At 50.2% G+C, this 10,093-nt stretch overlaps 1 protein-coding gene across 1 annotated transcript in view; it reads right to left on the reverse strand.

Annotated features, from left to right (window-relative positions):
- Positions 1 to 10,076, reverse strand: part of MXI1 (MAX interactor 1, dimerization protein) — a 57,180-nt gene extending 47,104 nt beyond the window's left edge. The window contains exon 1 of the mRNA XM_027692046.1: positions 9,807 to 10,076. Coding sequence (XP_027547847.1) covers positions 9,807 to 9,990 — 184 coding nt within the window. The 5' untranslated portion in view covers positions 9,991 to 10,076. The remainder of the gene's footprint in view (positions 1 to 9,806) is intronic.
- Positions 10,077 to 10,093: the final 17 nt, after the last annotated feature.

Below are 10,093 nucleotides of genomic sequence, written 5' to 3' on the forward strand. Positions count from 1 at the left end.
GCCCCTCCGGCCGCCGCCCCGCCCGCCGCCGCGCAGCACTTTGTTTACCTCTGCCCGGCGCTCACGGCGGGCGGGGCGGAGCGGGGCGGGCTGGGAAATGCAGTTCCCGGGAGCACCCAGGGACCGGCGGAGCGTGTGGTGGCATCGACACGCACGTGAACCTCCCGGGGCGATGGCTGTGTGCCCTCACGCCTCAGGTGAGGGCTCCGCGCCCACCCAAACCCGGAGGTGGTGGTGGTGGTGAGTCTGAGGTCAGAGAGTCACAGAATGGGTTAGGTTGGAAGGGGCCAACCCGGTGGGGCATCTGGTCCAACCTCCCTGCTCAAGCAGGGTTATCCTACAGAACGTGGTACAGGATTGTGTCCAGATGGTTCTGAAATATCACCACCTCTCTGGGCAACCTGTTCCGGTGCACGGTCACCCACACAGTAAAGAAATTCTTCCTCATATTCAGGTGGAACTTCCTGTGCATCAGTTTCTGCCCATTGCCTCTTGTCCTATTGCTCAGCACCACTGAGAAGAGACCAGCTCCATTCTCTTCACATTCTGCCTTATATACATGCATGAGGTCCCATTTCAATCATCCCTTCTCGAGGCTGAACAGGCCCAGCTCCCTCAGCCTTGCCTCATAAGAGAGATGCTCCAGGCCCTTGATCAACTTTGTAGCCCTTTGCTGAAGCTGCTCCAGGAGCTCCATGTCTCTCTTATACTGAAGAGCTCAGAACTGGACTCAGCACTCCAGGTGATGGCTCCGTGCCCACCCAGGTGCTGAGGAGGTAATGGTTTGCCCTGTCCTCCCTCCCTCCCTCACTTCCAACTTGCAGCTCCCAGTGTACCAGCGCCACACATGGCTCATAGTCTGTATGCCCAGCTGTAAATGGTGGCTTCCTCCTGGGCCACCACCAGCTGCGCAAGCCACCAGTGGGCAGCAGCCGCTGGCACACCACAGCAGTCCACAGGCCACGCTGCACCAACACACTGGGGGCAAGGCAGCAGTTGCCCAGAGAGTGCAGGACTTCAGCAGCCACTTCATCCCTCTCCGTACAAGCACCCAGGCTTTCCACACGTGGAACTGCCTATGGCAAGGATGAAGCAGAGAGGCTACAAAAGATAAAACTGCAGCCACAGGGTGGGAGCTTTCCACATCTTACCTGTGGAGATGTAACTAAAGACAAGGTGCTAGGCTCAGGGAATTCCCACCTGGAGTGGCTGAAACAGTGTTTCTGATGGGAGGCTGAGGAGCAAGACCCATTTTTCAGTGTGAACACAGCCCTGAGAGCATAGACAAGCAGCAATCTCACTCTACTTGAAGCAGCACTAACAAGTAACAACAGTGACCATCTCAACATTTTAATGAATTCTGTCACACTTACACCTGCCAATATGATCACTCTTTTCAGCATTTTAATAATGTATTTACATCCTGATTTTCATACAGGTACAAATCCTCAGATCAATTCTGGGACTGAATTTTACCAACTTTAACATCAGCTGTAATGGAGCTTAAAAAGCTGTTAACATTTCATTGTATGATACCAGTCTCTAAAATATTTGACTTACTCAAAAAGGACATGATCAGAGAACATTCAAAATTAGAATCAGAACATTCATAGTAAAAATCCAAGTCTCAAACTGATCCCAACTTAGAAACCCTCCAAAGACTGTTTTGTATTTCTAACTGGGATTGTTTTCATGGGCCTGAACCTTTAGGCCATGACTGATTACATTTGCAAACATTCCTCATCAGAATGGGAGATGGAGAAATACCTTGAAAATAGAACCAGAAAAGCAGAGATTGTCAATTAATGGTGTGTGCAAGGGCTTTAGGCAGAGCACAAACTATCAGGATACTCATGATGAACTTGCAAGAGTTGGCAGCATTCAACTCGAGAAGGCCTGAAAAAAGTGGATTCAGGGTAGCTAACTTTAAACGCATTTCGCTGATTCACCATTTCTGAGGTTTCCTTAGAAAACTGCAGGCTTGCAGCTGATGGAGGTAAAAATAATACCACTATTCAGTTCTTAGACAGACCTTTTCATCTCTGAATTTCTAGGGGTTGGTTTGTTTTGTTTCTCTTAAGATGGGATAGTTGAGGAATAAAGGAAGCTGGGACACCTCCAGGGACATACCTCTGTCTTCTGCTCTGTGGGAACGCCAGCCCCAGCCCTCACTCGGACTCCCAGCCTCCACTCACGTACCTACACTCAGACCATAGCACGTGTAAAGACTGGCTTTTGTCTGGGGAAGAACTCAGGGAAGGAAGTACTCTCTCCTCATCTCTTGTTTCTATACTGGAAACTGCCCATAGAGCAGATGGTTAAAAGCACATGGAAAATTCCAAATTTGAGCAGTCTTTGGGACTACTTATATGATCTTGGACTAGCGAAAAGGACACAGGTGCACAGACCCCTCTGCAACAGAGAAGTTAACACAAGAGCATTTCTGGGCTCTAGCTGTGCTGCCTCTAACCTGCTTTCAAAACCACAGAGCCATTTGCCTCTCAGGATTAGCAATGCTAAACATTAAAAAAAACCAAACCCCACAACTCCAACCCCCAAACTCACGATGAAGCCCCACAATCACTGCAAAACAGGCTGTTGTCAGCATCCACTGCCACTAGCTTTTCTGATGGCACATTCAGAGATATGTAGTGCCACTCTAGGGATTACATAGGGAAAGCCATGGGTGGAAAACGTAGGGATAGGTTAGAAGCATATCCAAGTGTCAGCCTCATGAAGTTCTATATACAAAATAACAGTGTGAAGGAGGGGAACCCTGATACACACAGCGAATTAAAACAGCTCTGAAATGAAGCAACGGTAGGATCAGTTCTGCATGAAATGATGTAGGATCAGCTCTCGCATTTACACTTCAGCTCAGCTTCCAAGTCTTTGTTTCTGAGGTAAACAATGTCCAATTAGAAAGAAAAATATGTATGAAACAAAGACAAATTTGAGAATAAACTGTGAGACATCTTCCCAAAGAAAGAGCCCCAAAGAGGAGGCAAGCCAGCCGTGAAGCCACAGTAGATCTGCAAAATCTTTCAGTTGCCATCCCAAGTGCTCGTGTGGGCAGGTCAGCCTGCAAAATGCCAGAGTTGTATGTGACAGAAACAAAAGTGGGTGGAAAGTGAATAGCACGAAGAGGACCATGCTATTCAACTGCTGACCAAAAAGCCCCCAAAGTCAGATTTTAAATGTGGTGGAGCAATCCACAGGCAACAAGGGGGAGGAGCTAAGGGAAGAGTATTTTAGGGGAGAATGAGATCATTTAATTTAGTGGCTCCGAATGATCTGTAAGTACAGTTTTCTGATTATAAGTGCTTGCTGCTTGGCATCCCTTCTGGCAGCTGTGATTCACTTTCATTGTGTGTTCTGCTGCTTCGCCCTTTAGAAAGGGGCTTTTTACATTTTATTAAATGGCACTTCGGCAACCCTCCATTTCCAGACTTAATAATGGATTTGTTAATCTCCCTGATAGCCTTTCCCTCCTCCTTAGCAATAATTTAAATATCCAAGAAGAAATCTGCAGTGCAGAAATCAATTAATATTTACATCTGAAATGCTGCTGTACTATTTTCATCAAGTACAACAGATGTGATCTGTTTTTTACCAACATCATCATCGCTTGCATTAAACTAACATCTTCCATCAGGGAAATTTTCTAAGAGCTTTCCAGAAAGAAATGTTTTAGGCTTCTCAAAACTGAAATGATTTTAGCTATTTTCTTTCCGCTCTGCAGGAAGGGAAACTGAGGTATAAGCAGCATAATTGCTCATATGAAGACACACCCTAAGCCAGAGGTAGAACAGGAACACGTCTCATGAATCAAGATGCCCAACCCTCTGCTTTGAACACAAAGCTTAGAAATAACACAATGCTTTGCTTTGGAAGTTATTTTCAAAAAGGGCAATCCCTTTGGCTGAACTGCCTTGTTTTCCATCCCTCCGTTGGCTTTTGCTAAAACCCTCCTATCCCCATCTCTTTGCACCCTCTGAGAAGAACATAAAGATGGCAACAGTCACAAGAGCTTCCTTTGCCCACCTTCACAAAAACCCTGCAAGCCCTTAATATTGTTTTCAAAGCCTTGAAACCTAACAATCCTGCAGTCAAGGCATGAATAGAAATCCCCAGTAGAATCCATTTTCTGGTACTCTCAAAGCAGTGCAAAGATTCACTGATTCCCCAAATTTCTGGGGACAGCAGATCCATAAAACTCCTGCTTCTCTAGTGAGGGGAACAACATCTGAATATCCCACCTATCAGCACAGTGTTAACAACGAGGTCTCTATTCTTAAACTCATGACTATAATGGCTCAGCATCAGAGGACTTGCAGCAGTGGACTGGAGACATCCCAAGTCCCACCTACTCAACACCCTTCCAAGGCTTGCAATACCTTCACTAATGGCCCCACATTGCCTATAGGATGTGGCCTCATTTCTCATCTGGGAGCTTCCTTCTTTCACAAGGCATCAGATAATCCCTTTCAGCACTCCCTCTGGTATCTGGAACCCATCCACCAGTGAGGACAGACATTGCTCAGAACCAAACCACCTGGATATCCAAGAGTTTGGACAGGAATAAAGAACATGCTGTATTTCTCACTCAGATTCAAAGATTAAGCTCTGCCAATCAATAAAGTAAAAGCCACAGGTCTACTGGCTCTTTGGGCTACTTGCTCCTTCTCTCCAGGCGATGTGCTGCTGTTTTCAGACCTGTGCTGTGCCCCAATTTATATTGAGTCGGTGACTCACTCTGTGTCTTGATTCAGTCACTTAACTGATCCAGCGGCAAAATTAAGAGGACTTTCCATAAGAAAAAAAAATATCATACACAGGATGGGGTCTTTTAGCTAAATAAGAAGGTAGGGTTCTTCAGCCAGTGGCAGAAGGTGCTTCTCTGCTGGCCCTCAGGATGCTCTGCTGACATGGGATATGATCAGTTCTCAGCAGCACTTCTGGCACAGTCCCATGGTTTTACCTCTGCCCTATCGTTTCTCCTGCTGTGGCTTCCTTCTGAATTTTAATCTGAGGTCCAAACAGCCTGAGTCAAAATAACCCAACCTGGAAGTGGCTAAAACATGAATCACCATGGCCAGGTCATGAACTAGGAGGAATGAAAGGGGTTTATTGTGAGCTGGATGAAAAATATATAAATAAAGGGGCCCTGTACTGCTCCATATATCACATCACTGCGAGATCCAAGACCATCTACACTGACCTTGAGCCACGTGTTCAGCTCTCATTAATTCAATGGGAGCTCTGCACATAGACCAAAGGCAGTATCAGCTTCTTCTGCCCTCCACTAATTAGAGGTTTCTGATATTTCTTTGGCTTGTCAAAAAATGACCCTAAACAGCACATAAACAATGGAAGAAGCCACATGATGAAGATACTGTTGACTCACCCTCGAGGTTCAGTTTTCCTCTCCTTTAGAGAGAATTATTCAGGAGCAAAAGACAAATCTAAGGTCACCCATTTGTTATTCCTGGTCAGAAGATCAATAAACATAGCCAGCACTTGAAGCAGACCTAGCTGTCTCCTGCGAGGGGCCAAAGTCTACTGTCCCATGCATGCACATCTCTATTAGACTTGTGAACTTGTCACCCCTGTTACAGTGAGTTGATTGCCTTCATGCTTTTGGAAGAGGATATGGCAACACAGGTCTGTATCTGTAGTGAGATCAGTATGTACTACACACCATGTCTATTACAGATAAGTCATCACATCCCAAGGATTCATCACATGTTTACGCAACTCCTATTGACAAAAACGTGAGTCTACACACACAAAGGGGTGGCTTGGCACGTACTAAACTTCAGCTGAGTTTACTCCAGATCCCTCTAAAAACATCTTCCAAACTCCAGCATTTCAGCTGCTACATTTCCAGCCATGCTTATTCATGAAGTAGCATTTGCAGAGGTTACAGATACACCAACAGAGCTGCCCCGAGCACAACTTTCATTTCTGAAAACAGCCACTGGAATTTTTTTCATGTGACGTTTCTATTCCTTAGATACCAAGCTTAAATTTCTAGAAACAGGTCATTTGGAAACCCGTACATGTCAGCTGGCAAGGTGTGTTGGGATTGGGTTTTGTGGTCTCGCCATGAGAACTGCAGCAAGCAGGCAGGCAGCACTGTTACTCATTTCCAGAGGCTTAAGTGGAAAAATAATTCAGTTATATTTCAGTAGTTAAAATACTCCATTTTTTCTAAGGAGTCTGATACTCTAATCTTCCCTGTCACCATACTGTAATACAAGTAATTTTTATTCCAATTTTTTAAAAATGTAAGCAAATACTACAAGGGTGGTTTCACTGCTGGTGCTGAAAGGCCACTCCTGAAGCACAGCCTTCCCTGCCATAGCCCTGACAGTACATCCCACCCTGCCCCATGGCTCTCTGCCAGGCGGTTCTGTTTCCACACCATCCAGACAACCCATGGCCCCTCTGCTACTATTCACCACCAGGATGATGGGACGTGGAACCTATAAATGTAAAAAAAAAATCATAATCATCTCCTTATTTCTCCCTGGGCATCAAGCTGGCAGGAAATTCCTGCCTTATCTGAAAGTCTTGCCCTAGACATGAAAATCTCCGCTGCCTGCCTTGCACTACTGACCTGCAAGCAGGGGTGGGAAACTGGTGTGGTTTTGGGGGCTGAAAAGGGCTGAAAAGCTCCTCCACCACCAGAAGGTGTGACATGCACACTCTGAGATATACAAGAGTTTAGATCCACAAGAGAAGAGGTTGTGTCCTTCTCTCAGGGGACCCCTCTACGAAAGAGTATCCACTTTTGCTGGGGACAGTGTCTTGAAAAGGTGAATAACCTGGCACAGCCAGCAAAGGCCTGGAAGAACGAATGAGGACACGGAGTGTGGTTTATCAGAAACTGTAAAACTACACGGAAAACCACTTGAGCTCAACCAGTCATAACAACCCTTCCTTAAGTTCCTTCCTTTGGCTACTGAAGCCCTTCAGCTTCCATGCATCTGTGATGCTGATCCCAACCAGCATCCTCGTGCTTTACCCAGCTCTGTTCCTGTCACCCATCCTGGCCAGGAGGAGACAAACATCTACCTGTCATCTCTATTTTTTTAAGACTGCATTTCCTTGGGGCAGGGCACTGTCACTCCCCTGTGTGTACAGCACCTGGCACAACAGGGCTGTGACTCAGCCACCTTCCTGATGGGAGTAACACCAAAATAGCTCATTACAGCCCTGCGTAACACCGTGGTCAAATGACCTGGGCATCCTGCAGGAAGCAGGTGAGCACCAAGTCTGACTGCAACCGAATTTGGCAGTCTCCATCACCAAACTTTTTTGAGCTGGTCTCCCCTGTTATTGCTAATTGCTAGGTCAGAGGCTGTAGTGAGGAGTGACCAGCCATTGCCAAGGTCTCTGCCAGGCTGCCAGAACAGGCTGCACTGAGCAATCACTCCTGCGCTGGCAGATGAAAGGGCACAGCATTCTCTTGGTGCAATAACCTGAGCTCCGCATGCAAATCTCCTCCCAGCAAGGCGATGTATACACGTTAGGATACAGCCCTCCCGCTTCTGCAGCTGTTCCTTAGTTTAGACAGGGCCAGTAACGCTCAGAGATTGTTTTTCAATCCCAGCAGCATTTTTCTTTGTTTGGGAGCAACACGTAAAAGCTGCCTGGTTTATGACGATCACGTTCTGAACAGCACGTTCGATAGCTGAACCTTTGCTTAAATGGGACTTTTCAACCTAAAATGTCCTGATTGCAAATTAAAATATTGAAAGGTTTTGCAGAATTGCCTAACAAAAATGATGATTTTCAGTATTATGATCACGATGATTACTAATGAAACGGCGAAAACAAGTGCTCAGGAATGGAGTTGTTTGGATGCAAACACCTTTTTTCAAAATCTGGCAATAAAAAATGCGGTATCCTTCTGTCCTGCTTATTTTCCAGTTCCAAACAAGGAACTGCATAACATGATGCATTTTTAAATGGAACATATAAAAGATCAGATACTACCCATCTCAACAGCAAGAAAAATTCTATCCTCCCCTCCCCTGAAAAAAAACCCATGATTTTGTCACAACAAGAGAAAAACAACAAACCCAAGCCAGCGGTCTCACACTTGATTTCCAAACCAGGGGTGCTGCTGTTTTCACATGCAAACCCAATTCTGGTTGGTGTCTCCTGTCATTTCCCTGCTCGCAGCCGCTGGCCGCGGTGCAGCTCAGCTCCTCAGACACTTGGCTTTGCAGATTCATTACGAAACAACAATGAGCACATGAGAAAAAAAATCCTACCCGATAATAATTCAACTTTCAAAAACAGAAAAGCAGCCTGGATTTGTTCCGGGCGAGCAAAGAACAAGGGCTTTCGGCTGCAGCTTTAGCGGCAGAGCAGCTTCTCCGCAGTGGAATCCCTTTCCCTAGAAGCCTGCGTGCACGCAGCTGCTCCCGCAGAACAAGGGCACCCTATATCGTCACCTGCACGGGACCTATAGCTGCCATAGGGGATGAGCGGCGAGGGGAGGGTGATGGAGCGATGGACGCGCGGTGAGGGACGCGCTGATCCCTTTGTAAACTTAAACGGAAAAGAAAACGCAGCACACGCTCCACGAAGAGGAGGAAAAACGGGGGAAAAATCCGCCCAAGAAACCTAAAAACATAAAACCGGGGAGGACAGAGGAAAAATCAAAGAGTAAAAAAACTGAATTCAAAAAAAAGTAGAAAATTTAAAAAATTATCAAAATAAAGCCTAAAACAAAGAATAACAGAGAATCCCGATGAAAACAAGGGCAGGCCGGCGGCGGCAGAGCGGAGCCCAGGGTTCCCGGCGGGTTCCGCATGTAGCATCCCCTGGCCCGCAGGTCCCCGGAGCCCTCGGGCCGAGACCCCCCCGAACCGGCCCCGCGCCCCCCCGCACGGCCCCGCTCCGCTCGGCAACGCGTGACGTCACACGGGGGACCCCGGCGCCGCTCATTGGCCGAGCGGGCCGCGCGGCCCCGCCCCCGGTGCGGCGGCGGCCAATGAGCGCGGCGCGCTGGCTCCATGTGCGAGCCATGTGTCCACCCGCGGGGGCGGGGCGGGCGCCGCGGGTGTGCGGGGAGTGCGGACTGAGCGCTCCGCCGGGCTCCGCGCCCGCGCCCCGCTCCGCCACGGGACACGGCCGCCCCTTTGTTCATAATGCCCTGGCTGCCCGTGGTGCCGCCGCTCCCAGCAGCCCGCGGCCCCGCTCGGGGAGCCCGCTCCGCAGGGGAAAAGCCGCAGGCTACGCGCACCGCCGCTCCGCGCCCGCGGAGCAGGAGGCTAGCGGCGCCGCTGGCCACCACCCCGCACCGGGCGCTCGCCCTGCCGTGCACTGCTGTGCCCTGCCCTCCCCTCCCCGCCGGCTACCTGGCGAGCGCTGCCACTTGCCTACGTGACTCTGCCCATGCCCCGGCGGGGGGAGCGGGGACGTGTCATCGCCTCCTCCCCCGCCGCTCCGGCTCCGCCACCGGCCCCGTGTCCGCGCGGGGGCCGTCGCCCCCCCGGCCCCTCTCGGTGCCCCCGCCGAGCCCGCTCTCCCCGAGAAGCGGCGATGCGCCCCCCCCTCCCCGCGCCGTCCCGCTCCGCTCTCCATCCCAAACTTTCCCCCCGGGCCCCGTGTCCCCAGTGAGGGGGGGGGTCGCACGCACGTCTCTGCCGCGGGGGGTGCAGGCCGGCCCTTTGTCACTGCGCTCCCGGCCCCTGCAGCCAGCCCAAAGTTTCGGTTATTATTTTTCCTCCCCCTTGACTGCCTCCCCCCCTCCCGCGCCGCGGTCACGGCCGCCAGCCCGCACTTACTTTTATTCTCCTTCTCGATCCGCTCCAGGTAGCTGGCGGCCTCCAGCAGCACCTGCACGTTGTAGAGGAAGGTGTCCATGCCCGCCGCGGGGCTCGTGTTGCAGATGTCCCCGAGGGGGCACCGGGCCCCGCCGGCCGCCCCCTCGCCCCGCGGCTCCCTCCGCGGCCGGCCGCGCTTGCCCATCGCCCCGCCGCCTCTCCGTCCGTCTGTCCGTCCGTCCGCCTGCCCCTGTGCCGGCGAGCCCGGCGGCCGCCGCGGTCCCAGCGCTGCCGCCGCTGTGTCGCCC

Source organism: Neopelma chrysocephalum, unplaced genomic scaffold (assembly GCF_003984885.1).
Source record: "Neopelma chrysocephalum unplaced genomic scaffold, ASM398488v2 Primary Assembly neopelma1_85, whole genome shotgun sequence".
Taxonomy (NCBI): domain Eukaryota; kingdom Metazoa; phylum Chordata; class Aves; order Passeriformes; family Pipridae; genus Neopelma; species Neopelma chrysocephalum.